At 41.5% G+C, this 27,335-nt stretch overlaps 3 protein-coding genes, 5 long non-coding RNA genes and 1 pseudogene across 8 annotated transcripts; 5 read left to right on the top strand and 4 right to left on the bottom strand.

The window, feature by feature from the left end:
• Nucleotides 1-270: 270 nt before the first annotated feature.
• LOC127308443 (alpha-amylase/subtilisin inhibitor-like) lies at nucleotides 271-686 on the top strand. Its single transcript, XM_071822067.1, has 2 exons — nucleotides 271-599; nucleotides 644-686. The coding sequence occupies exons 1-2, from the start codon at nucleotides 271-273 to the stop codon at nucleotides 684-686; spliced, it is 372 nt and encodes a 123-aa protein (XP_071678168.1).
• A 31-nt stretch (nucleotides 687-717) lies between these two features.
• Nucleotides 718-5,300, bottom strand: LOC139832080 (uncharacterized). The gene is made up of 3 exons (XR_011746606.1): nucleotides 5,039-5,300; nucleotides 4,470-4,594; nucleotides 718-1,306 (listed from the first exon to the last, which is right to left on the bottom strand). It is a non-coding gene; the product is annotated as an uncharacterized lncRNA (long non-coding RNA).
• LOC127310630 (uncharacterized) lies at nucleotides 1,668-3,472 on the top strand. The gene is made up of 3 exons (XM_051341287.2): nucleotides 1,668-1,958; nucleotides 2,055-3,404; nucleotides 3,446-3,472. The coding sequence occupies exons 1-3, from the start codon at nucleotides 1,668-1,670 to the stop codon at nucleotides 3,470-3,472; spliced, it is 1,668 nt and encodes a 555-aa protein (XP_051197247.2).
• On the top strand, nucleotides 3,492-4,448 carry LOC127310631 (uncharacterized). The gene is made up of 3 exons (XR_011746607.1): nucleotides 3,492-3,697; nucleotides 3,767-3,922; nucleotides 3,998-4,448. It is a non-coding gene; the product is annotated as an uncharacterized lncRNA (long non-coding RNA).
• A 315-nt stretch (nucleotides 5,301-5,615) lies between the features above and the next one.
• LOC127308445 (uncharacterized) lies at nucleotides 5,616-10,183 on the top strand. The gene is made up of 3 exons (XR_007856578.2): nucleotides 5,616-6,064; nucleotides 6,508-6,632; nucleotides 9,791-10,183. It is a non-coding gene; the product is annotated as an uncharacterized lncRNA (long non-coding RNA).
• Nucleotides 6,867-7,610, bottom strand: LOC127308444 (uncharacterized). Its single transcript, XR_011746605.1, has 3 exons — nucleotides 7,405-7,610; nucleotides 7,180-7,335; nucleotides 6,867-7,104 (listed from the first exon to the last, which is right to left on the bottom strand). It is a non-coding gene; the product is annotated as an uncharacterized lncRNA (long non-coding RNA).
• On the bottom strand, nucleotides 7,632-9,041 carry LOC139832079 (uncharacterized; annotated as a pseudogene).
• A 3,817-nt stretch (nucleotides 10,184-14,000) lies between the features above and the next one.
• On the top strand, nucleotides 14,001-17,492 carry LOC139832331 (uncharacterized). Its single transcript, XM_071822066.1, has 2 exons — nucleotides 14,001-15,723; nucleotides 17,458-17,492. Exons 1-2 carry the CDS (start codon nucleotides 14,001-14,003, stop codon nucleotides 17,490-17,492), a joined length of 1,758 nt encoding a protein of 585 aa, XP_071678167.1.
• A 4,166-nt stretch (nucleotides 17,493-21,658) lies between these two features.
• On the bottom strand, nucleotides 21,659-24,816 carry LOC127308446 (uncharacterized). Its single transcript, XR_007856580.2, has 4 exons — nucleotides 24,364-24,816; nucleotides 22,336-22,495; nucleotides 22,085-22,200; nucleotides 21,659-21,911 (listed from the first exon to the last, which is right to left on the bottom strand). It is a non-coding gene; the product is annotated as an uncharacterized lncRNA (long non-coding RNA).
• Nucleotides 24,817-27,335: the final 2,519 nt, after the last annotated feature.

The raw sequence follows: 27,335 nt of genomic DNA, 5'->3' as shown, positions 1-27,335 counted from the left end.
AAACGAGGTCTATATATACGAAAAATGTGTTGCAAAATTCAGCCTAAAAAAAGTGTTGCAAAAGGATCCTACATATAACAATAAACTAGTGATATGCATATCTATGTTGTAAATGTTGCTAATTAAACATCGGCTCGCAACATCTATATAAGGCCACTCTCTAGATGCCTTTCAATCATCACCACTAGTATCTCAAGCAACCGCAAATTGTCTTTCATTGTCATGGAGCACTCTTTCTTCCTTGTCATCATCCCGTTCTTGGGCTTGGCCATGGCCTCCCAGCTAACCGGCCTTTGCGACGCCGCGCAGGTGCAGGGGCAACCAATCTACGACACGGACGGCCACGAGCTGACAAAGGACAACCTCTACCAGATCCTGCCGGCCGACCCCAAAATGAACGGCCTATGCCTCTTCGCCGGCAGCCTATCACCGGCCGACTGCCCTCTGCGTGCGATCATAGCTCGGTGCTGGTCCAAAAGGGGCAACGCCGTGATGGTCATGCCGGCGGAGGCGAGCGGTGGCTCCGTGCCACGTCTCTCGAGCGACCTCCTACTCACCTTCAACCACACCATCAACAAGTGCATGATGCAGCTCCAGTGGTACGTCGATGATTACTTCGACACGGACCAGATGCACGTCACAGTCGGCCACACCCTTGGGGTACCGGTGCCAGAGAAGACAGATAGGACAGAAAGGTTCCGGTTCCATGCAGAGAGGCACGGGATATTTTATAATTTGCCACACATTACATTGGATCTTTATAATTTGCCACACATTACTTTGTCTTCTACTATTTGCCACACATTACACTCATTCCTTTATAATTTGCCCTATACCTCCCTTTACAGCTCTATTAAATTATTTTACTCCAAAATACTTTGTGAAATACCGTAACTGTACGTATGTGGCTGGAACGATCACCTAACGGATTAGATCTGCACTCAATCGATTGGTCAACCAAATCAATCCTGAAACAGAACAAAACCGTCCTCTACAGTTGTTCCTTTTGCAGCAGCGGAGAAACAGGATCCGCGAAACAGAGAAGCTGAGTGGGATCACCGCCGGCGGCAACGGCCGGACCACCGGTGGCGCAGCCATGATCAGCGATCATGAAGGACAGCCACGGTCCATGTAACACATTGTTCTCTCGATCTTCCCTCCTTCCCATCAATATTTGCCCTATTTCCCTTGAGTGGCAGCCACGATCTATGGCATGGCAGATAATTGAATTACTAGAAATCTCATCATCTTGCCAAGATCCTCATCTTGCCTTTGTTTCTGTACTGCACCATGCTGGCATGTGTTCCTGTGTGTGCATATTAGATATTAGATGTCAGTATCAGTAGCATAATATTACATTCAATGCTCACTTATGTTTCCGCATAAACTAATGAATTGCTATTTTGTTTTTGACTAGGGCATCGACGACAGATACTACCGACTTGTCTACTTTGAATATTTCCCGATCCAATGATGGAAGTAGTTCAGTTGATAGAGTCATCGATTGGTCTCAAATTGAGATAGCACCTGCGAATGAAAATGAAATTGAAGTTCCTGTAGCAGAAGAGAACTTGTGCTTGATACTTGGAATTGATGATAAATTCGGGCATCAACGAGCTATAGCTGGAGCAGCGATCGAAGCTTCCATTGCAAACATCAATGTCAGTATGGATGATATTGACCAACATTTACTTGCTGATGCAGCTGTCCCTGTGCCTGACCATATGCCTGAAGAGAAACACTTTTGGTATGACAAAGAGCATCCTGTGATAGAGGAAGGTTCCTTATTTACTTCAATGGAAGAGTTTAGGATGCTATTGAGAACATTTGCTATTAGAGGCAAGTTTGACATTCAGATACAGGATAGTGACACTACTCGATTTATAGGCCATTGTAAAGGAAATATATGTCGTTGGAGAATAACGGCTAGGACAACAGAAGATGGAAAAACAGTCAGGGTAATAACTCATCTAGCATCAACCTTTTATGTTGTATGTTGCAACTATTTTATAAAGTTACATGCAACTTACAGATTATATTGTGTTTTCATGCAGGTTAACAAAATAGTAAAGCCTCATAATTGTTCATCAACAGCTGAAGTGGTCTCAAGCATGGCAGATCAAGCATGGGTGGTAGAAAAGTCAATTGGAATACTTCGGACTGAACCAAATATAGGTGCTACTGATCTCCAAAAAAGGTTAAAAGACGAGTACAAAGTTACTACTGGGTATCAAACTGTTTGGAGGGCCAAAGAAAAGGCCATGGATAAATTATATGGTACATGGGGAGAGAGCTTTCAGAATCTCTGGAACTTCAAAGCTGAGATTGAGAAGAGATCTCCGGGTAGCATTGTAGAGGTTGATGTGAAGAGTGAAGGAGGTAAAGTGTATTTCTGCAGATTTTTTATGGCACTCAAGCCAAGCATTGACGGATTTTTGAAAGGTTGTAGACCATATGTTAGTATAGACTCCACCTTCATGAACGGAAAGTGGAATGGTCAGTTAGCAGCATGTACAGCTCTAGATGGACATAACTGGATGTTTCCTTTGGCATTTGGATTCTTTGCTTCAGAGACTGAGGATAATTGGACTTGGTTTATGCAACAATTGCATAGGGCAATAGGACATCTTCAAAATCTAGCTATTTGTACAGATGCATGCAAAGGCTTAGAGAATGCAGTTAAAAAAGTTTTTCCTCAAGCTGAGCAGAGGGAATGCTTTAGGCATCTAATGGAAAACTTCAAAAAAAAGTTTCATGGAGACGTTTTTGGTCGGATGTGGCCAGCAGCCAAGGCTTATCGCGTAGAAACATTTAACTACCATATGGCAAAGATATTTGAAGCTAAACCCGAGGTAGCTACCTACTTGAGTACTTATCATAACTTGAAGTGGATGAGATGTGACTTCAACACTGAAATAAAGTGTGATTACATTCACAATAACCTAGCTGAGAGCTTCAATAGCTGGATTAAAGGAATGAAGGACCTTCCTCCGGATGAGCTAGCTGACTCACTAAGAGAGAAAATCATGAAACTTTTTCATAGGCGGAGAGAGGTTGGGAAAATTCTCACTGGAAATATACTACCTGCGATCATTCAACAGATAAATAATAGGACCAGAGAACTTGATCATTTCGATGTTGGAAGATCAACAGGAGAAAGTTGTGAGGTTAAGGACACGAACAAGAATAATCTTAGGCATGTTGTGAAGATAGGTAGCCGAGAGTGCACTTGCCTAGAATGGCAGCACACCGGGAAGCCTTGCGATCATGCACTTGCATTCCTTATTGGGACGGCAAATACAAACTTTCATCCATATGTGCATCAGTACTACTCAGTGAGTATGTTCCAAGCAGCATATGCTGGAGAGATTGAACCCATCACAGACAAGTCTCAGTGGCCTCAGGTCAAATTAGATTTTGATATGGTGCCACCGATTTCAAAGAGGCCTATAGGGAGACAGAGGAAACTTAGAATCAAAGGTTGCCTTGAAGACGGTGGTAGTAGCAGTAAAGGGAAGAAAAAGCTACATGACAAAGGAAAGGAGCAGGACGATGGTGGTGAAGAGAAGGCACAAAAAAATGGAGTCAAAGGGAAGCCAAAAGAGAAAAAGAGATTTGGCACCACAAACAGATGCAAAAAATGTGGAGAGTTGGGGCATAGGCAAACAAAATGTCCAGAAAATGAACCTAGAGAAAGGTAATATTTGTTTTTTTGTATTACTATCATATCTGTAATAGTCTCTTATTTCATTGTGTACTGAAACAGAAAGAAGAGGGCGAAAAAAGTTCATGAAGGTGACGATCAACTACCTAGAGAGGTACTTGAGCAAGAGCTACTTTCTACGGCTGTTGGGACACCGAAAAGAGACACAATCACACTGCCTCCTAGCCTTCATGACAGCCCTGGGGTTATTACACGGAGGTAATGCTTCTGCTTGTTTTCATATGCTCAAAACCATGGGAAAAAGCAATTTTCTAACCTAATGTTCAATTGTAGGAGACTTGCTATGGCCTTGGCTGGAGATGGTGCATCACCGCCACCTGTGACACCTACTAAATCTCCAGCGAGACCTACTTTTGATGTGCCTTCAAGTTCAAATGCTTGCAAGAAAAAATTAACTCCAAGGAGGAGGAAATAGTGATTTTATTGCGTCGAGACTATGTTTTCAATTTTAAGATAGATGTTTGATGTTTTCAAATCTGTATTATTTAAGCTCGGCATATTTCTGGTGATGAGTTGGTGATCTTCGTGTGATGAATGATATCAATTCCATGTAATCCAACAGATTTTGTGATATATGGATGGATGCTATTACCTATTGTCTTAAATGCTTGTACATACACTTGTACAGAAGCATGCTTCATGTGCAAATGCTTCAATAGCTGGAGAGCAGGTTATAACTACTAAGATTTATGCCGAAAGGTTTCCTGGAAACAAACAATTATTCAACTCTTTCCAAAGAAGATACCTGCTGATATTGTGTTCACTCCGATTTTGTCTTTTTGACCTGCTTCATAAGCAAGAACCTACATAGAACATACTCTGGTATCGCTCTCAAGTGCTGCCTTAGCTGAACTCATGCCACCACCGTACCTACAAAGCAACCATCAAACAGAACATAAGTACAAGTAATTCACTTTATAGCCTCGAAATCAAATAGTTCTTTCTGAAGCAATGTGAGCTTGGTCACCTCCAGTTAAATATTGGAATTAAAGAAGAAGTGCAGGAACATGTTTGCTATCACTGAACTTGCTATCACTGAACAAAATAACAACAGTTTCATTAACAAAATGATAGCATATGCTTTCAGGGATGTGCATTACAGGCAGCAGGGAAAGTAAAAAAAACAAAGTCGAACACATCTATTCCGTATAGACAAGTAGTAGCTGTACACACAACGATTTTCAATTGAGAGGGATGTATTTCCATCTTGCACACATGTGTGCTTTCCGTAGTGTCTATCCACTCATTCGATTCAGCAGAAAAAATAAGTAAACATCAACAATAATAGATCGAGGGGAAGTAGAGATAGTTTACCGGCATGGCAGCAGCTAGTTGGGGATGTAGCTGGGAGCAGCATATCCAAGAGGTGGCCGGCGGCATGAGCTCGTGGACATCGCCGCGAACATCAGCTTTCGGAGGTGTCGCCGGAAGTCGCCGGTAGCGGCTTCGGGTGGGCAGCGGCAAAAGCAGCTCGATGCAAGCGATTGCCAGCTCTTCCTCGTCGCAGCAGCCGCGTATGCTGCCGAGCACCACCATGGCTCCATTTGGGGGTCCCCGCCCGGCCCCAGTACCACGCGTTGAGGAGCTCCAATTCTCTCCCACCCACTAATTAAGGCTAGTTATTATGGGTAGTATCATATACTCCCTCCTGCCCAGAATGGGATATTTTATAATTTGCCACACATTACATTGGATCTTTATAATTTGCCACACATTACTTTGTCTTCTACTATTTGCCACACATTACACTCATTTCTTTATAATTTGCCCTATTTCTCCCTTTACAGCTTTATTAAAAAAAGTTACTCCAAAATACTTTGTGGAATACCGTAACTGTACGTATGTGGCTGGAACTAGTTGAACCGATGAACAAAACGAATCAAATCCCCATTCATTTGGTCTGTCAACCACTGCTATTCCCCATTCCTCTTCCTAGTGACCACAGGGGAGAGCACCATCCGACGAGGGAGCGTGCCAAGGTCCGCGCCGGCTGGCCGGCCGCCATGCTCACGCTCGTCCCGTGGCCGGTCGAGCGACGGCGAGCTCCCATGGCAGGGGAGACAGTGGAGCTCCTCAACGCGTGGTACTGGGGCCGGGCGGGGACCCCCAAATGGAGCCATGGTGGTGCTCGGCAGCATACGCGGCTGCTGCGACGAGGAAGAGCTGGCAATCGCTTGCATCGAGCTGCTTTTGCCGCTGCCCACCCGAAGCCGCTACCGGCGACTTCCGGCGACACCTCCGAAAGCTGATGTTCGCGGCGATGTCCACGAGCTCATGCCGCCGGCCACCTCTTGGATATGCTGCTCCCAGCTACATCCCCAACTAGCTGCTGCCATGCCGGTAAACTATCTCTACTTCCCCTCGATCTATTATTGTTGATGTTTACTTATTTTTTCTGCTGAATCGAATGAGTGGATAGACACTACGGAAAGCACACATGTGTGCAAGATGGAAATACATCCCTCTCAATTGAAAATCGTTGTGTGTACAGCTACTACTTGTCTATACGGAATAGATGTGTTCGACTTTGTTTTTTTACTTTCCCTGCTGCCTGTAATGCACATCCCTGAAAGCATATGCTATCATTTTGTTAATGAAACTGTTGTTATTTTGTTCAGTGATAGCAAGTTCAGTGATAGCAAACATGTTCCTGCACTTCTTCTTTAATTCCAATATTTAACTGGAGGTGACCAAGCTCACATTGCTTCAGAAAGAACTATTTGATTTCGAGGCTATAAAGTGAATTACTTGTACTTATGTTCTGTTTGATGGTTGCTTTGTAGGTACGGTGGTGGCATGAGTTCAGCTAAGGCAGCACTTGAGAGCGATACCAGAGTATGTTCTATGTAGGTTCTTGCTTATGAAGCAGGTCAAAAAGACAAAATCGGAGTGAACACAATATCAGCAGGTATCTTCTTTGGAAAGAGTTGAATAATTGTTTGTTTCCAGGAAACCTTTCGGCATAAATCTTAGTAGTTATAACCTGCTCTCCAGCTATTGAAGCATTTGCACATGAAGCATGCTTACGTACAAGTGTATGTACAAGCATTTAAGACAATAGGTAATAGCATCCATCCATATATCACAAAATCTGTTGGATTACATGGAATTGATATCATTCATCACACGAAGATCACCAACTCATCACCAGAAATATGCCGAGCTTAAATAATACAGATTTGAAAACATCAAACATCTATCTTAAAATTGAAAACATAGTCTCGACGCAATAAAATCACTATTTCCTCCTCCTTGGAGTTAATTTTTTCTTGCAAGCATTTGAACTTGAAGGCACATCAAAAGTAGGTCTCACTGGAGATTTAGTAGGTGTCACAGGTGGCGGTGATGCACCATCTCCAGCCAAGGCCATAGCAAGTCTCCTACAATTGAACATTAGGTTAGAAAATTGCTTTTTCCCATGGTTTTGAGCATATGAAAACAAGCAGAAGCATTACCTCCGTGTAATAACCCCAGGGCTGTCATGAAGGCTAGGAGGCAGTGTGATTGTGTCTCTTTTCGGTGTCCCAACAGCCGTAGAAAGTAGCTCTTGCTCAAGTACCTCTCTAGGTAGTTGATCGTCACCTTCATGAACTTTTTTCGCCCTCTTCTTTCTGTTTCAGTACACAATGAAATAAGAGACTATTACAGATATGATAGTAATACAAAAAAACAAATATTACCTTTCTCTAGGTTCATTTTCTGGACATTTTGTTTGCCTATGCCCCAACTCTCCACATTTTTTGCATCTGTTTGTGGTGCCAAATCTCTTTTTCTCTTTTGGCTTCCCTTTGACTCCATTTTTTTGTGCCTTCTCTTCACCACCATCGTCCTGCTCCTTTCCTTTGTCATGTAGCTTTTTCTTCCCTTTACTGCTACTACCACCGTCTTCAAGGCAACCTTTGATTCTAAGTTTCCTCTGTCTCCCTATAGGCCTCTTTGAAATCGGTGGCACCATATCAAAATCTAATTTGACCTGAGGCCACTGAGACTTGTCTGTGATGGGTTCAATCTCTCCAGCATATGCTGCTTGGAACATACTCACTGAGTAGTACTGATGCACATATGGATGAAAGTTTGTATTTGCCGTCCCAATAAGGAATGCAAGTGCATGATCGCAAGGCTTCCCGGTGTCGCCATTCTAGGCAAGTGCACTCTCGGCTACCTATCTTCACAACATGCCTAAGATTATTCTTGTTCGTGTCCTTAACCTCACAACTTTCTCCTGTTGATCTTCCAACATCGAAATGATCAAGTTCTCTGGTCCTATTATTTATCTGTTGAATGATCGCAGGTAGTATATTTCCAGTGAGAATTTTCCCAACCTCTCTCCGCCTATGAAAAAGTTTCATGATTTTCTCTCTTAGTGAGTCAGCTAGCTCATCCGGAGGAAGGTCCTTCATTCCTTTAATCCAGCTATTGAAGCTCTCAGCTAGGTTATTGTGAATGTAATCACACTTTATTTCAGTGTTGAAGTCACATCTCATCCACTTCAAGTTATGATAAGTACTCAAGTAGGTAGCTACCTCGGGTTTAGCTTCAAATATCTTTGCCATATGGTAGTTAAATGTTTCTACGCGATAAGCCTTGGCTGCTGGCCACATCCGACCAAAAACGTCTCCATGAAACTTTTTTTTGAAGTTTTCCATTAGATGCCTAAAGCATTCCCTCTGCTCAGCTTGAGGAAAAACTTTTTTAACTGCATTCTCTAAGCCTTTGCATGCATCTGTACAAATAGCTAGATTTTGAAGATGTCCTATTGCCCTATGCAATTGTTGCATAAACCAAGTCCAATTATCCTCGATCCTACGAAGCAAAGAATCCAAATGCCAAAGGAAACATCCAGTTATGTCCATCTAGAGCTGTACATGCTGCTAACTGACCATTCCACTTTCCGTTCATGAAGGTGGAGTCTATACTAACATATGGTCTACAACCTTTCAAAAATCCGTCAATGCTTGGCTTGAGTGCCATAAAAAATCTGCAGAAATACACTTTACCTCCTTCACTCTTCACATCAACCTCTACAATGCTACCCGGAGATCTCTTCTCAATCTCAGCTTTGAAGTTCCAGAGATTCTGAAAGCTCTCTCCCCATGTACCATATAATTTATCCATGGCCTTTTCTTTGGCCCTCCAAACAGTTTGATACCCAGTAGTAACTTTGTACTCGTCTTTTAACCTTTTTTGGAGATCAGTAGCACCTATATTTGGTTCAGTCCGAAGTATTCCAATTGACTTTTCTACCACCCATGCTTGATCTGCCATGCTTGAGACCACTTCAGCTGTTGATGAACAATTATGAGGCTTTACTATTTTGTTAACCTGCATGAAAACACAATATAATCTGTTAGTTGCATGTAACTTTATAAAATAGTTGCAACATACAACATAAAAGGTTGATGCTAGATGAGTTATTACTGACTGTTTTTCCATCTTCGTTGTCCTAGCCGTTATTCTCCAATGACATATATTTCCTTTACAATGGCCTATAAATCGAGTAGTGTCACTATCCTGTATCTGAATGTCAAACTTGCCTCTAATAGCAAATGTTCTCAATAGCATCCTAAACTCTTCCATTGAAGTAAATAAGGAACCTTCCTCTATCACAGGGATGCTCTTTGTCATACCAAAAGTGTTTCTCTTCAGGCATATGGTCGTGCACGGGGACAGCTGCATCAGCAAGTAAATGTTGGTCAATATCATCCATACTGACATTGATGTTTGCAATGGAAGCTTCGATCGCTGCTCCAGCTATAGCTCGTTGATGCCCGAATTTATCATCAATTCCAAGTATCAAGCACAAGTTCTCTTCTCACAGGAACTTCAATTTCATTTTCATTCGCAGGTGCTATCTCAATTTGAGACCAATCGATGACTCTATCAACTGAACTACTTCCATCATTGGATCGGGAAATATTCAAAGTAGACAAGTCGGTAGTATCTGTCGTCGATGCCCTAGTCAAAAACAAAATAGCAATTCATTAGTTTATGCGGAAACATAAGTGAGCATTGAATGTAATATTATGCTACTGATACTGACATCTAATATCTAATATGCACACACAGGAACACATGCCAGCATGGTGCAGTACAGAAACAAAGGCAAGATGAGGATCTTGGCAAGATGATGAGATTTCTAGTAATTCAATTATCTGCCATGCCATAGATCGTGGCTGCCACTCAAGGGAAATAGGGCAAATATTGATGGGAAGGAGGGAAGATCGAGAGAACAATGTGTTACATGGACCGTGGCTGTCCTTCATGATCGCTGATCATGGCTGCGCCACCGGTGGTCCGGCCGTTGCCGCCGGCGGTGATCCCACTCAGCTTCTCTGTTTCGCGGATCCTGTTTCTCCGCTGCTGCAAAAGGAACAACTGTAGAGGACGGTTTTGTTCTGTTTCAGGATTGATTTGGTTGACCAATCGATTGAGTGCAGATCTAATCCGTTAGGTGATCGTTCCAGCCACATACATACAGTTACGGTATTTCACAAAGTATTTTGGAGTAAAATAATTTAATAGAGCTGTAAAGGGAGGTATAGGGCAAATTATAAAGGAATGAGTGTAATGTGTGGCAAATAGTAGAAGACAAAGTAATGTGTGGCAAATTATAAAGATCCAATGTAATGTGTGGCAAATTATAAAATATCCCGCCCAGAATATGTTCCATATAACATTTGGTCAATGCCAAACCTTGTACTATAAAGTATAACCAGATATATTGATTGAAATATAAATATATACTTCAATATATGTTTTTATAATTATCATGAAATATATTTTTATATTATATGTATTTGGTATAGTAGATCTTCATATTACTATATATATTTTTGGTCAAAGTTTGCAAAGTTTAACTTGAATGAAAAATTATGTGCACATAATATGGATAGAAGGGGTTAGTCTATCTCTATAATGGATGATATCATGCAGTAGTATATTAATATCATTGATTTGTAGAATCTCAATGCTAAAGGGCATACACAATTTATTTAACAATTATTTTTTAAATTTACGTGCTATGGTACGATATCTACTATCTATGATACTGCTACGATCTCTCACACCATTAATTATAGTGATATATTAGATTTTTACATGCATGAAATACATGATACCTTAATACGGTTACGATAAAACGGTTAAAGCTATTGCATAGTTTTACCTTAATTAGGCAATGTTTATATAAAACCAACCAATTGCAAATAAAATGTTGCCCGGGTTACTTTATAAAAAGAATACAACAGTAAATGAGGTCTATATCTACGAACTAGTACAAATACCCGTGCGTTGCAACGGGTTCTTAAATTTTATTTTTCGACACACATATATAATTCACAACTCACTATAAAAATTAAAAATAAACCAGGGATATCATAATGTGCTATAACATGATAATACCGAACGCAATAAAAGATATCATTGTTGTGCATCTGCGATATTCTAAGTTCTAGGTCTTCATGTTACTCTTCGATGGTAAGTTCCACACATGTATTTTGGGCCATCATAACTGAAGAAATACTTATTTTTTCTGATTAGTCCAGACAATACTTTAATATTTATAAATGTAATAACACATGTCTTTGGAATCCTACTTGTCTTCAATCAAATTGATTTTTTACCTTTTACCTATGTATGGTTTAATTATATACTTAAATAAGTTATATGGCCTAACGGTGTAAGCGTGTGCATGCAATCGCACGATCCACACACAACTGTTTAAATTTTAGCTCGAATGAAATAAACATTGTCTTGAAATATGACATATGAATTTGACAAATAGTACTTCAAATTAATTGACTTCACTTTGTTTAGATACAAATATATCTAGTCAATAAACACATCTAGTTATACCTGTATCTAAACAAAATAAAGTAAATTAGTTTAGATCGGTGGAGTAGTAATAAGTAGCAGGTAGAGTTATTTTTTACAATCATAATTTAGTACGGAATAAGGTTCCTATTACCTAAGTAAATACATGTTCAAAATTATGAAGAAAGTATCTCTCAGTCCTATATTTCGTCAAGTTTAACATCCACACACCGCAGATGACTTAAGTCATCACGGAATTTGCATGATGCAATTTGTTAAGAACATGTTGATTTTTTTAAAATAATCAATTTAAAATAGTCATGAAAAAAGATTTTAGAAGATTTTAAAATTTAAAAGCAAGTGTAATGCTTAAAATCCTAATATAATTCTAAGACTAGTCACAATGCATAGTATCATATAGAAGTATCATGTGTATGATACTTATTATGTTCACAATGCATGGTATCATATGCTAGTATCATAATCTTTTTTATATTAATTGATTTATAGAATCTCAATGCAAATGTATGTACGGAGTACAAGATTTGTTTGGCATTAAATTTTCTAGTACTATGTGCTATAATACGGTATCAACCTATGATACTACTATCATCTCTCTCATCTTTAATTGCACTGCCACATCAGCTTTTTCCATGCATGTGATGCATGATAGTACCTATAATACTCCCATTGTGAGTAGTCTAATGCTAGCTGGACGAAAGCAAATCTAACATTTATCTCGTTGCCTTGTTGTCAGACTGTAGATAAGAAAAATAAATGAGAGCTGTATGCCCCACTATGGATTACGTGAAGGAAAAAAATGATAACACGGCGGACACATCACACTCTCAACCTCCGCCACTGTCTTCTCTTTCCCTCGTCGAGCCACGTCGACCATCCCCTCCATTGCCTCCCTGTCGCCGGTGCCGATGGCTGCCCCTTATCTGCCTCCCCACCGCTGGTGAGAGGATCGGCTTCTCCACTGCCTCCACCGTTGCCGCGATTTTTTCCCCTTCCTTGCCACTGCAACGAATTCTGCTCCCTCCCCGATGCTGGCGAGAGGACCGCCCCCTCCCCTGACTCCTTGCCACCAGAGGCACGCCCCTGGTATCTTATTATCCCTAGTCGTGGACTCCAGTCACCAAAGATCCCGAGGAGGCACTGGAGGTGTGGAGCACTCAAGCTTGACATGGTACAAGCCAGGCGACGGTGACCTGGCGCCAATGGAGGTGGAGGCAGAAGCGCTGACTTCTTGTCCACCAGATCCGCGGCTGCGTCCAACACGCGCACGTTTGAGGGCTCCACAACGCCGGCCTCTTGCCCCGCAGGACAAGCCGGTGAACTGGAGTGTGCTCAGATGGTCTGGAGAAGCCCAGTCAACAGTTCGCTCTCATCTCCGCACTTGCGACATCCCAATGTTCGATTTTCCCTTGTTGAATTTGTGCAGTTTATATGTCTTTTCCAAATTGTGAACAAGTTGCTGTCTTGCACTATAAACAATTGGTCGGAGAGCTAATCCCTTGATTTTTTTATTGTGGAGAATCATATAGGAGTTTCATGGTGGATGGATGCCAAAGCTTTTGGGAATAAAAGGTAAATCTTTCTTAGCTAAGCTCCACTCTTTTTTATATGGAATAGTGGTATTTCATTGGTTCTGTCAGAACCAAATCAGTGTATGGTGTCTAACATAGCATCAGGATGTAGTAGAAACGGTACTCTCACCTAGATTATACTACAAAAGTTTGAAGTTCAATAGACCCACCCATATTCTAATATGGGTGCCATTCAAATATATTCAGGTTTGTTGTGAGGTGTATTTACCCACGTGAAACTGGGCTAGTTGTTCGAGTTAATTCACACAGGTGTTCCAGTTGCCTAAGAATTGGAGACTGGAGAACTCGACATTTTGGTATCGTTTTACATTTCGATTAGTTTTGAGCTTTCAAAATATAAATTTTCATATGCGGGATAAAAAATATGGACACACGGGTCAAACAATTATTCCAGCTTACAAAAATGTGTCTAACAGCATATGAAACTAGATGATTTCCCACGCTTTGCTGCGGAAAAATATGTTTAGAAAAAGGAAACAACCGGTGGAATAAAAACCTCATTAGAGCAGTTCATGTCAAGGAAAGAATATTGTGACCGTGGAACCTCTGTTTTCTCCTGCTTGTGTTGATATATGGAAACAGTAAGTATTATTTAGCCAAACAAAGCCAATACAACAAAAAAATATTGTAACTGGAAATACTGAGAGAAAACTACTGTAACGGAAATTCAGTTCCTACTGTAAAAATTACTCTCTTGAGCATAAATATAACATAAAAACTGAAATTCTGAAAAATAAGAACTTTATATAAACTCCGCCTATGTTGTCTCAACATAGCCGGTCCCAAGCCCGGGTAAAGGATGAGGGTTGTGATAGGCGAGGCGAGCCAACGTAAAAAACCCAGCCACGCTTATGGAGATGAAACCCAAAGGAACCTCGTTGGGGCGTAACCCTCTTAGCGACGCGCCACATCGGAACCCGGGTGTGGTGTCAAATGGGCAAGGGCCGGGCCGTCACCCCCTTGGTGGCGCGCCGTATCTTGATCTGGATACGGTGATAAGTGAGCAAGGATCGGGTCGCCGCATCCTTAGTGGCGCGCTGCACCGACGCCCCGGTGTAGTGAAAAATGAGCAAGGGTCTCCGCATTTGACTCGACGAGTGCGGAGGGTAAGGAAGTTAGCCGAGCCTAGGAGGATACGCTTAGGTAGCTGGAACGTAGGGTCCCTGACGGGTAAGTTACGGGAGTTAGTTGATACAGCGGTGAGGAGGCGTGTTGATGTCCTATGTGTCCAAGAGACCAAATGGAAGGGACAGAAGGCGAAGGAGGTGGAGGATACCGGTTTCAAGTTGTGGTACACGGGGACAACTTCAAACAAAAATGGAGTAGGCATCTTGGTCAATAAGAGCCTCAGGGATGGAGTTGTGGACGTCAAGAGGCAAGGGGACCGGATGATCCTTGTCAAGCTGGTTGTTGGGGACTTAGTCCTCAATGTTATCAGCGCGTATGCCCCACAAGTAGGCCACAATGAGAGCACCAAGAGGGAGTTCTGGGAAGGCCTGGAGGACTTGGTTAGGAGGGTACCTATTGGTGAGAAGCTCTTCATAGGAGGAGACCTCAATGGCCATGTGGGTACATCTAACACAGGTTTTGAAAGGGTGCATGGGGGCTTTGGCTATGGCATCAGGAACCAAGAAGGAGAAGATGTCCTGAGCTTCGCTCTAGCCTATGACATGGTCGTAGCTAACACCCTCTTTAGGAAGAGAGAATCCCATCTAGTGACGTTCAGTAGTGGTCTACACTCTAGCCAGATTGATTTTGTCCTCTCTAGAAGAGAAGACAGACGCGCCTGCATTGATTGTAAGGTGATACCTGGAGAGAGTGTTGTCCCTCAACATAAGCTGGTGGTTGCTGACTTTCGCTTTAGGATCCGTGTCCAGCGGGGTAAGCGCGCCAAAGTCGCTAGAACAAAGTGGTGGAAGCTCAAGGGTGAGGCATCCCAGGCTTTCAGGGAGAGGGTTATTAAGGAGGGCCCTTGGGAGGAAGGAGGCGATGCAAACATGATGTGGACGAGTATGGCGACCTGCTTACGGAAGGTCGCTGTAGAGGAGTTTGGGGTGACTAAGGGAAGTAGAAGGGAAGCTAAGGATACCTGGTGGTGGAACGATGAGGTCCAGAAGGTTATTAGGGAGAAAAAGGACTGTTTCAGATGCCTATATCTGGACAGGAGTGCAGCTAACATGGAGAAGTACAAGGTGGCGAAGAAGGCTGCAAAGCGGGCGGTGAGTGAAGCAAGGGGTCGGGCGTATGAGGACCTCTACCAACGTTTAAACACGAAGGAAGGCGAAAGGGACATCTATAAGATGGCCAAGTTTAGGGAGAGGAAGACGAGGGATGTCAACGAAGTCAAGTGCATCAAGGACGGAGACGATCAGCTTCTTGTGAAGGATGAGGCGATCAAGCGTAGATGGCGGGAGTACTTTGACAACCTTTGCAATGGAGAGGCTGAGAGCTCTACCATTGAGCTAGACGACTCCTTTGATGATACCAACATGTGCTTTGTGCGACATATCCAGGAGTCTGAGGTTAAGGAGGCGTTAAGGAGGATGAAAGGTGGCAAGGCGATGGGTCCTGATGGTATCCCCATCGAGGCGTGGAGAGGCCTTGGAGACGTAGCGATAGTATGGCTAACTAAGCTTTTCAACCTCATTTTTCGGTCAAACAAGATGCCCGAAGAATGGAGGCGGAGTATTTTAGTACCAATCTTCAAGAACAAGGGGGATGTTGAGGACATGGGCATAGCCCAGTGGTTGGGGTCGTTGTGGCGCACCCCAACGACCAGAGTTTGAATCCTGTCAGGAGCGAATTTCTGGAATTCTCACGCCGAGGTCCCGCTTCTACTATATCATTTAGTGTCTAGTTCCTCCTAGCACTAATTCATTTTTTTTTTTTAAGAACAAGGGGGATGTTCAAAGTTGTACTAATTACCGTGGAATCAAGCTGATGAGCCATACTATGAAGCTATGGGAGAGAGTCATTGAGCACCGCTTAAGAAGGTTGACAAGCGTGACCAAAAACCAATTTGGTTTCATGCCTGGGAGGTCTACCATGGAAGCCATCTTCTTGGTACGACAGCTGATGGGAGAGATACAGGGAGCAAAAGAAGGACCTTCATATGGTGTTCATTGATTTGGAGAAGGCCTATGATAAGATACCTCGGAATGTCATGTGGTGGGCCTTGGAGAAACACAAAGTCCCAATAAAGTACATTACCCTCATCAAGGATATGTATGATAATGTTGTGACAAGTGTTCGAACAAGCGATGGCGACACTGATGACTTTCCAATTAGAATAGGGCTACACCAAGGGTCAGCTTTGAGCCCTTATCTTTTTGATTTGGTGATGGATGAGGTCACAAGGGATATACAAGGAGACATCCCATGGTGTATGCTCTTTGCGGATGATGTGGTGCTAGTCGATGATAGCCGAACGGGGGTTAATAGAAAGTTAGAGTTGTGGAGGCGAACTCTCGAATCGAAAGGTTTTAGGCTTAGTAGAACTAAAACTGAATACATGAGGTGCAGTTTCAGTTCTACTAGGCACGAGGAGGGAGAGGTTAGCCTTGATGGGCAGGTGGTACCGGAGAGAGACACTTTTCGATATTTGGGGTCCATGTTGCAGAAGGATGGCGATATCGATGAAGATGTGGGCCACCGAATCAAGGCTGGTTGGATGAAGTGGCGCCAAGCTTCTGGCGTACTCTGTGACAAGAGAGTGCCACAAAAGCTAAAAGGCAGGTTTTATAGGACAGCTATCCGACCTGCGATGTTGTATGGCACTGAGTGTTGGCCAACGAAGAGACGACATATCCAACAGTTAAGTGTAGCAGAGATGCGCATGTTGAGATGGATATGTGGCCACACAAGAAAGGATCGGGTACGGAACGACGATATACGGGAGAGAGTTGGGGTAGCACCGATTGAAGAGAAGCTAGTCCAACATCGTCTTAGATGGTTTGGACATATCCAACGGAGGCCTCCGGAAGCGCCAGTGCATAGCGAACGGATAAAGCGTGATGAGAATGTTAAGAGGGGTCGTGGTAGACCAAACTTGACATGGGAGGAGTCCGTTAAGAGAGACCTGAAGGTTTGGAATATCGACAAAGATTTAGCCATGGATAGGGGTGCGTGGAAGTTAGCTATCCACGTTACGGAACCATGACTTGCCTTCGAGATCTTATGGGTTTCAACTCTACCCTACCCCAACTTGTTTGGGACTGAAAGGCTTGATTGTTGTTGTTGTTGTAAGAACTTTATATAGTACACTATACCACAATGAATAACTATACAACAGAGCAAATGACTTTGTAGGTCTACGTGTAAGACTGCAGGCGCTGACAACCTGAATTGTCCATCAATCAAAGATTGGAAGTATATTTTCCGTAACACTGTCGGAATGGTAATTTCCTTGTCGTATAATCTGTTTATGTCAACAGTCTCTCTGTCTCCGATAATTTGAGCGTAATCCCAAGAATTGTTGGGTGCATAGCAAATAAATAATCCCATAAAAGGTGCAACAATTGGTTTCCTCAAAAATGATCATGGTGTACTCTGGGTTGATGGAAGAAGTTTGAGCTCCAAAGAAGTTTATACTGGAGCTAATTCTGAATGGTTACTGCTCCTCAAAGGAGGTGCCAGCAAATACCTTGTGGTCAGGCACCAGAGCTGACAGTAGATTCCAAAGCCAATATAAATGGCACGGACTTGAGAGGTGCCGATCACAAATAGAGTATTTCATTTGGGCAAAAGAGAATGTGTTCCACATCTTAGTCCTCTTATCTGGGTTTGAAGTAAGCTATTCATATTCCACCAGAACCTGACCCTGAATAAATTGCTTGTAAGCCAGAAATAAGGCGAGGAAACGGAACGCATTTGACAAATCCTTAGCTGAGTTTGATGAGTACTACTACTTATATCAAAGAAACCAAAGAATGAAGCTATGGAATTGGTCAGATGATTAAGTAGTTATACTCCACCTGTCTAGCCAGCAGACTTCTCAACTTCTACTTTGCCCACCAAAGGCACTGATGCACACAACACACCATGGCATAGCAATGGAGGACCAATCAGTGTCATGGTTTATAGAGGATTTTAGGTAGATATGGTGTCGCTTGCAGCCTGCAGCCAAAACTGAACGTGAGTTAGAGATAAACCATTCCAAAGGAAATAAAACAGGACGATAGAGCACTCGGAAAAATATCAGGTTGACTATATCCAGACCAAAATCAATCCAAAATACACCAGGAAGCAAGGCAAGCACAACTGGTGGTAGCCTCTCGATCCACCCCCAAGCGCCATTGGTAGTACTGAGTGGGTGGAGATTTGGAAGGATAAATAGAAGAGAGGAGGGGGCATGATTATTATAATCACGTAGGAGAGAAGATAAAAGGTGTGAAGGTAAGGGAAACTGAACAGTAAAGAGGAAAATGAAGTTGAACAAAGATAGTGTTAAAGGTAAGTGATCGCACAAGATTTCAGGTGTCGCTTTAATAAAAGAAACATGTGGAAATTGGCGTACGCAGCTCTGTTTACAAAATTAATTGAGGAAAAACATGATGTTGTGGCAGGTTAGAACTGACATGTGGATGCTTGCTGATGTGGAGGGCTTGCATGTTGAGAGAAATTACTTAGTGGGTTGCTCCTATTTAGTAATTCTAGATATCTCTCTCACCTCTTTCCACCTCGGCAACTGGTGTGTCTACTTAACCATCTTCTACTTGCAAGAAGATAAATCATCATTTTTTTGTCCACACCCCTCCTTCAACTGCCCTAGATCAATATAATCATCGCTTGAAAAGAGCGCCATCTCTGGAAACTCCTAACTCAACCCAGGATGGTCTGCTCCCTTTATGTGTGTGCTGGAGATTACTCTGCATGCATTCAATGCGAACTGTCGGTACGCCGGTACACGATCACACAATATCTCTCTCTTACTCACATAATCATCCTTCTCCTTTACCAACAACTTAGCTACTCACATAATCATCCTTCTCTTTACCAACAACTTAGCTCAGCTTCACCTCTATTGTCATTCCGCCATTACATAGACACCAACTGAATGGTCTGACCAATATCAACGCTTGACCAACTACAATCAGTCTGTGATATCACGAAGAAATAAAGATCACACTCCCAGCTACAAAGAAACATAACAATCATCTTGTTCCTGCATTTCACACAATTAATCCTGACAATATTACATGGATTATATAGCTTCTTCCTTCTATAATTTGCACAGCCATGACATTATTTTTCTAAACTCATGGAAATGGATTTAAATAGGTATTTGATGTCTTACCAGTAGAGATGCAACTTCCATTTCGCTTAAGATAAACAACATACGGAGTGGGACTAAAAATAAAGAGGTACATAAACTTGACTTGTCTGCAAGACTGCAAAATAACAAGATAACTCATATCTTTTCAGGATTGAGGGTAAATAACAGATGGTTCCAAAAAATATAATTTGACAATTAATGTGTTCTCTTTTGGAAGCACTGATCGTGTTATCATCATTTTCAACAGCATAAGACTCGAGAATCACTTAACTTCAAAACCCACATGCCAATTTCTAATAAAAATGGAACGACAACAATTGATTGGTGAACTTTGGTCCCCAAACAATATGAACTACCAGTACTTTCCCCAATAATTTTCAGAAACAATATGAACTGTAGTCATCCTAAGCATTGCAACTTAGGTGTGAGCAACAAAGTTAAAGGGAAGTCTCCATAATTATTAATTTATTATCACCCCAGATCATCAAACTTGTAATGAAATTCCTGACTACCTGATCATAAAACGAATTTGTAACGCCATGAGATCACCGAAGAAAATATTTTAACCGTGCAAATATGTGCTATTTATTTGTCGGAAAAAACAAAGTACAGAACATGGCATCATAGACTCTTGGTAGAAAAAGAAAATACAAACCACAAAAGGCCACGGGTGTTTCTGCACCCGGGTGCATATGCACCCTTTATTTGAAATACATATTAAATATATTTACAAATGTCAAAAAAATATAAATAAAAATGCCGCATGTATACCTTGACATGTTACATGCTCACAAAGTTGTCTCAGCAAAAATCAAGATGTTTTGTACCCTGTGCAAAAAAGACAAATTTTTGGTGCTAAAATAGTCTATTTCTCGAGGCATTATTTGTCTTTTTTACACAGGGTATAAAAATTATCGGTTTTATGTGAAACTTTACGTGCACACATAGAACATGTCCCTCTACATGCTAAATTTTTTTCCTAAATTTTTTATGTTTTTGAAATATGTTTTATACATACCGGGTGCATATGCACCCGGGATCAGTTTTGGTTTTCCGCCACAAAAGTTCTTTCACCCGGAGAGCCAAATGTGCTTCATGTCTGATGGAACTCAATAGCCAGCAAAAATTATTAACACGGATACATTATTCATGGAGGACAAAGGACAATTTTCAATAAATATGGTAGCCTTGGTTATCAAGTTAGCACCTGATACTACTATGTAACTTATGTGTGACCACAGTACTCTACATTGTGTACGCACCCAATGGAGCGCAACAAGGCATCAATAGTGGTTAGAGTATTAAAAAAATAACTAACTCTAGGTACTTAAGAATAGACCTGGCCATGGGCAGCCCGGCCCGGTCCGAAATTCCCGGACCAAGCCCGACCCGACCATGCCTCTGGGCCGGGCTTGGGCCTAATTTTTTAGCCCGATGGTTAGGATGGGCTGGGCCCTCAATTTGTGCAATTTAGTGAAGCGGCCCGGCCTGAGGCCCGAGGCCTAATGGGCTTTTAGTGTGATGGGCCGGGCCTGGGCCTATTTTCCGGCCCGACGGTCGGGCCGGGCCGATATTTTCCGCATCGGGCCTTGGTTGGCCTGGCCCGAGGCCCGGCCCAGCCCGAGAAATGCTCAGCTATACTTAAGAAAGATTAGAACACAATAATGGAAAAACATACATTAACTCAGATTTCAATTGGAAAAAAGAAAAGTTGCAGACCATTATAAATACTAGAAAGCGAAGGCGCAGCGGCACGCCGCGCCGGATTGTGTTAATTATCTAGTTAATCTTGCTATTTAGTAACGTTTGCCTTTTTACTTTTTTTGTGTGGAGGTAGCATTTGAGGTGTTGGCCTTAGCGCAGCTGTTTGCTCATCTTGGCTTTCTGCGATTGTTGAGACGTGCATGCGATTTGGGATGATATGTCTGTTTGAGCGGTGGTGTTAAAGCGGTGGCTAGTAGTGCATTGTGGATAGAAATGGGTCAATGACTGCTGAAGTTTTGCAGTGTTTCAGGCTTAGGGGTATGCGCTTGTTTTTGTGCTATGGTTGATTCAGCGTTGTTCAGAGGGAGAGGCAGTCTCTTCTTTTCATGGATCGGCAGCAACGCCGCGCCCTTGAGACCCTTGAGATGATCCTGACCTTCCTAAGAATGTGATACGTAGTAAGCGGACTAATTGGCAAATTGAGTTCTCCTAAACCTTTGAATTAACCGTAATATGTGAGTACAAACATGATTCAATGGAAAGAAACATATAAGCAGCAACGGGCAGAGTGCATTATGAGTACAGAAGCTGAATATTATTCCACAGCTGTTTGCACGTACACAAACTGAGAACCAAAACCAAATACTCAACCTAGCTCAATGTTGGTACTATGTACAATGCCACAGGAATACTTCAGGACCACCGGGTAAGAGATAGCAAGATAGCAAGATTCCAATTCGGGGTAAAGCTCGGATTTGTTGCACCTTTGAACTTGCCCTATAGCCTGAAGAATAGAATAGCATACTGTTATAGCATGGCATACTAAAACTGCAACGAACCTCGGGTTCACTTCTCTTAAAACATACATACCAGATAACTGCTGGCATGGAAATGACATGATCTTGCTAACCTCTAGTTCACCAGTATGGAATTTTTTAAAGCAGACCTACTACTAACCTCTCCAATGTCGCAGGTAGCTGTTTAGCTGATTCTTTAGCTCTGATGCTACACTCACAAATAAAGAACCTCAAAATATCGCTCATTTTATATGTCAAGGGCTAAGTGATTGGAACCTGTTAGAAGAGTAACAAACATTATTAAATAAATGAAACTTCTAGAATCCGGACGAAATTTAAATTTGAGACCTGCCAAAGCTCACAATCGGAGGACATACTACAGAAACATGTTTGAGAGGACCTACTACTAACCTCTTCTATGTCTCTGGTAGCTATTTGGCAGTTAGGCAACAAAATTTGCTAATCCTTTGGCTGGCTTTAGTTTCCTTACCGATGTTGGCACTCACAAGTAAAGAAGCCCAAAATACCGCTCATTCAACATGTCACGGGCCAAGTGACTGTGAAGTTGAACCTGTTAGAAGAGTAACAAACATGATCGAGTAAATCATGTATCTGAATTTCATAGCAGATTCAAATCTAAGACCCAATGAATAACAAATAAATTGTCTAATTTTTGTAATCATACAAATGAAGTTCAAATGCGAACACCATCTGACTTTTTTATCTTCTGAAGCCATGCACTAAAGGAAGTGATGAAGAACAGCTAATTTCGCCATATATTTAATATATAGCTAGAAAATAAGAGGTTTTGGAATATGACCTCCACTCAACTTTTCGACAACTGACATGAATCATTGATACATATCATTAGTCGTAACACTTGAGATGATATTTAGGTTCCCCGTGTCTAAATCTTCAAACAGACAGTAGAAACTTTCCTTCATCTATTTTGGCTGCCAGAGCAATCAAAATACAAATAACTACAAATATATGAAGCATCTTTTTGATCTATCTAAGCATCATGGTAGAAAGTGTACAAAACAGTAGAGGATCACATTACAACTTTAAGTACTGCAAGCTATCAAGAAAGGCGTAGATTGGCGGTCAAGGGAACAACAATCACAACATGTGTGCAGTTTGTTCTCTTGATCTACTGTAGTATTTTTCTGAAATAAAATCATAGCATCATAAAATGCTCATAGTGCTAAAAGAACCGTGCTATATTAAGTAAAATGGTTAGTAACTTTCTAAAATCATGTGGAAGCTCTCATGAAAAATGTTCTACATGGCCTGATAAATGAGTGCCGTACAAAGTCACCAAACACATATACTGCAATTATGCGCAGCGGGGTAATTTTATTACCATGAAACCAGGCCACTTTTTTGTTCCAGTCAGCAAAATAGAATGGTCAACTATAGTTAATAGCCACTATGAAGCAATAACAAAAAATTGCACTTTTAATTAGTAATAACTGAACAGCAGTACAGCCAAAAATAATTGTGGATGGATTAAGTAACTTTCTAAGTAGCATGTTTCTAAATTCTTAGAACACCGTGGCTACTATGCTGCCTTCTGCCCGTGGCACATCATAAGCTGATACGAACATAAACTAAATTTGTTGTTTATGGCAGCTAGTAAATAGTCTCTAATATTCATCTTATAGGTAGAAGTATAAATTGGGAAACATTACTCTGTAGTGTGGCTCTAGATATTAATATGTAGCTTTAGATACAATTCTACATTCCAGCAAGTTAGCGAAGTACCATTAAAGGATTATACTGTGAAGTGAGAGAATTTAAATCCATTTCTGAGAACATACCGAAAGCAAAGATCGCCCTTTGAAAATCAAACTTTCTGGAATGATGGTACGTCTGTACTATAGTCAATACAAAGCAAAGGCACATCCATGTTGATATCTATCCAGAACTCAAGTCTACATGGCTGGCAAATAATTTTAAACGGTCAGAGGATTTGTCTAGGTTTATTCTCTCTTCGTATGCCCAATCCATCCGTCTACACTCCATTTTCAACGCTTTCACTCACTGGGAGCCTCTGTGACCTACCATTTTGGTACTGTTCTCGAGCATTCATTCCTAGTAGCAACTTTGTGAATAAAACATCAGGCTTAATCTTGGGAAAAACAAATGTTGAGTGTTTTTTGTATGTGAATTCATTTATCTTGCTGAATAATCATGTTTTCCTCATACATGATAGATGAAAGACAATTAGATTGTGACATAGCACAAATCTCTAATACATGTTGCATTTGCTCATTTGACACTAATGGTCCTATTTGCAACATTTTAAAACAAAAATTAGCAAGAAATGACACTTATCATTGTAATCTACAATTCACTTCTTAACAAATGTTTACTTGCTCACGCACAACCAAAACCACAAAATAAATGACATGTAAAACAAAGTTCGTGACATAACACCTGAAGAAGAGCACTCTGCAAAAGGAGGATAAGCAGAGCCACCGAGAAAGTCCATGATTGCTCAGCAGAGTCACCCGTGGCAGAATCACCTAGAGAGAACAACAAAACAACAAATTATGAGCAAAATGGTGAGATATATCATAATGTATGAATACATTGAACAACCATTATAAAGGCAACTAAATACAACAGGGAGTGCCCCACGCAAATATAGAAAAAATGCAGCCTGACAGCCAGCATTGTCCAAAAATAGGAACTACTCCGCTCCACCGCGCCTTCTCTTTCCCATGTTCGACTGCAAGTCTCCCGCATCCTTCTTTTTTCCGTGGAGAAAAAATACATCCGCATCCGTGAATTACAAAATTCAGACAAAAAAGACGAAAAAGTAAAGTGCGTATCCACCATCTTATTTTTCTGTAAAAAATCTATAGTAGGGATGGATGTAAAAAAATAAAAAAATACATCTAAATCTTGGGAGAACCAACTATAATTACATCCATATCTAGGAAACATACTATTTTCAAAATCTTAGATGTAGAAAAAGGAAAAAAAGAGAGATACTGGATGTAGAAAAAGGAAACAAAATACATCAACCACTGTCATTATTCTGGATGTAAAAAAATCAAAAAATACATCTCAGCTCCAAAATTTACCAGCATAATACATAATGTACTTCAGTATTACTGGATGTACAGCTGGAAAAGCTAGGGAGCTGCTGGAGTTCCGGAGATGACGAACGGCGGTGGCGCCGCATTTATCGCCAGGAAAATGGATTCTGGAGCTAGAGGTGGCTTAGGGCTGCCCGTGAGGCTCAAGTCTGTGCTCGGGCACATGGCCATGGCGGGGGATGTTGCCGGCACCGTCCAGGACGCCGCCGATCTAGGCGAAAAGCAGAGCCAGACCTGGCCGCTGATTCGACCGTTGCGGTCGAGATTCACTGGCGGAAGTAGGCGTCGAACGCATCCTCCATCTCGCGGTCCGGCGGACGTCCGCCGCGCCGTGCGGTCCGCCCAATCCTTCCCCTATTTCTCCACTCAGTTTTGAGTTGGTTGGGCTGAGGGTGTGGGTTGGGGATTTTTTCCTTGTTGCGTCCGTGGGGGTGGAGATGTTGACTGGGAACGTGGAGAGAAGATGGATCTAGCTGCCTCTATTTGAACGGTAGCACCGCTTAGGCTGGGCCGCTTAATCAGGATATTTCTACGCGTACCAACAACAGAACCACCAGAAAAGAAGCAGACCGAGTCAAACGACTGAGGAACCACAACGCGACCCCCTACCTGCACACGAAGCAATAAAACTGCAGTGAAAAACACGTGTCATCCTGCCAGTTATGGAAAGTAAAAATCGAAAAATCCCAGAAAAATCGAGCTTGTTCCCGAATAGTATAGTTATATATTATATATTCCAGAGCGTGAAGGATCTGGTAGAGAAAGAATTGATGGTCAATGTCAGATTGACGTTGCATTGGTGGGGTCTGTATCCATTGGCTCAAAGAAACATAAATATGCTTTAAGTACCTCCTTTATGGAGGTAGCATTATATATAGATGATCCCAATTATATCAGATGTCTAAATAGCCATAGTAATATAATCTCACCGAGGATCCATGAAGCATCAAATAAGTCTCTCAGATATTGTGCATTTTCTTGATTGCAACATTGACGCTAGTATATTGGTATATATCTGAAAAAACAAATGTCTCTCAGATATGTTGTGTAGACCTAAAGATCAAGGTGGGTTAGGAATCGAAGTACTTGAGTTAAAGAACAAATGTCTACTCAGTAAGTGGCTGTTTAAATTGCTCTCGGAAGAGGGTATGTGGCAGCAACTGTTGTATAATAAGTATCTCAAGAATAAAACTCTTTCACAGGTTGAAGCAAAGCCTAATGATTCACAGTTTTGGAAAGGACTTATGCATATAAAGACAAAATTCTTTAACCGGGTTTTTTTTAAGGTGGGTAATGGAAGGACTGTTAGGTTCTGGGAGGATACATGGATGGGGAATGCCCCATTATGTCAACAGTACCCAGCATTATATAACATTGTTCAACATAAAAATGTCCTTGTTTCAACAGTTTTGGCTCATACACCCTTGAATATCACTTTTAGAAGAGGTTTAAATAATAACAAATGGGTACAATGGTTGAATCTATGTCAACGGTTAATGACAATCTCTTTAAATAATGAACCGGATGTGTTTTGTTGGGAACTCACTGATTCCGGTCTTTTTTCTGTCAAGTCTATGTATCTAGATATGATGAATGGACATGCTATTTACCTTCGTAAATATGTGTGGAAATTAAAGATCCCCTTGAAAATTAAATTTTTTATGTGGTTCCTTAGTAACAAAGTGCTCCTTACTAAGGATAACCTTGCTAAAAGAAAGTGGAAGGGGTGTCAAAAATGTTGTTTTTGTGATTCAACTGAAACCGTTAACCATTTATTTATCACTTGCCCATTTGCAAAGATTGTTTGGCGTATGGCTTATTTTACTTACAACATACCTCCACCAGCTAATGTTACTAATATGTTTGGTAAATGGCTTAACGTGGTACGTAAGGACGATAAACACAAAATCTGTATGGGTGTATCTGCTTTATGCTGGTCCATTTGGAGGACGAGGAATGATATTATCTTTAATAAACAAATTGGGACTAATTTTTTGCAGATTATCCGACGCGCTGCGCATTGGATTCAACAATGGGTTTTGCTTCTCCCTATGGAACAGCGGGAGGATATGGTTTCTGGGTGCAACCGGATGCTAGTGGTTGCTCAGGACTTCTTTTTCCGGGCTACTGGATGGCGACACATTAATAGATTAGAAAATGGATAGGCTATCTACATGTTGCATCTTTCTGTGGTTGATTCATGTATCGACCTTAGTCTCACCAGGAATGTAATCTGGATTTTTTTTGTAAACTACTTTGGTACGTTTGGTTTAATAAAATGAGCCGTGTGCATCTATTGATGCA

Source organism: Lolium perenne, chromosome 6, assembly GCF_019359855.2.
Source record: "Lolium perenne isolate Kyuss_39 chromosome 6, Kyuss_2.0, whole genome shotgun sequence".
Lineage (NCBI taxonomy): Eukaryota > Viridiplantae > Streptophyta > Magnoliopsida > Poales > Poaceae > Lolium > Lolium perenne.
Note: the sequence above shows the minus strand (reverse complement) of the source record. Positions and strands in the feature narration are given on the sequence as shown.

Excerpts from the sequence above, each read along its gene's own strand:
- LOC127308443 (XM_071822067.1), top strand. The coding sequence starts at position 271 with ATGGCCTCCCAGCTAACCGGCCTTTGCGACGCCGCGCAGGTGCAGGGG. Across the intron at positions 600-643 it reads TGCATGATGCAGCTCCAGTG|TCGGCCACACCCTTGGGGTA; the intron begins GTACGTCGATGA and ends TGCACGTCACAG.
- LOC127310630 (XM_051341287.2), top strand. The coding sequence starts at position 1,668 with ATGGATGATATTGACCAACATTTACTTGCTGATGCAGCTGTCCCTGTG. Across the intron at positions 1,959-2,054 it reads AAGATGGAAAAACAGTCAGG|GTTAACAAAATAGTAAAGCC; the intron begins GTAATAACTCAT and ends GTTTTCATGCAG. Across the intron at positions 3,405-3,445 it reads ACAAGTCTCAGTGGCCTCAG|GCCTATAGGGAGACAGAGGA; the intron begins GTCAAATTAGAT and ends GATTTCAAAGAG.
- LOC139832331 (XM_071822066.1), top strand. The coding sequence starts at position 14,001 with ATGGAGATGAAACCCAAAGGAACCTCGTTGGGGCGTAACCCTCTTAGC. Across the intron at positions 15,724-17,457 it reads CAAGGCGATGGGTCCTGATG|GTCTACGTGTAAGACTGCAG; the intron begins GTATCCCCATCG and ends ATGACTTTGTAG.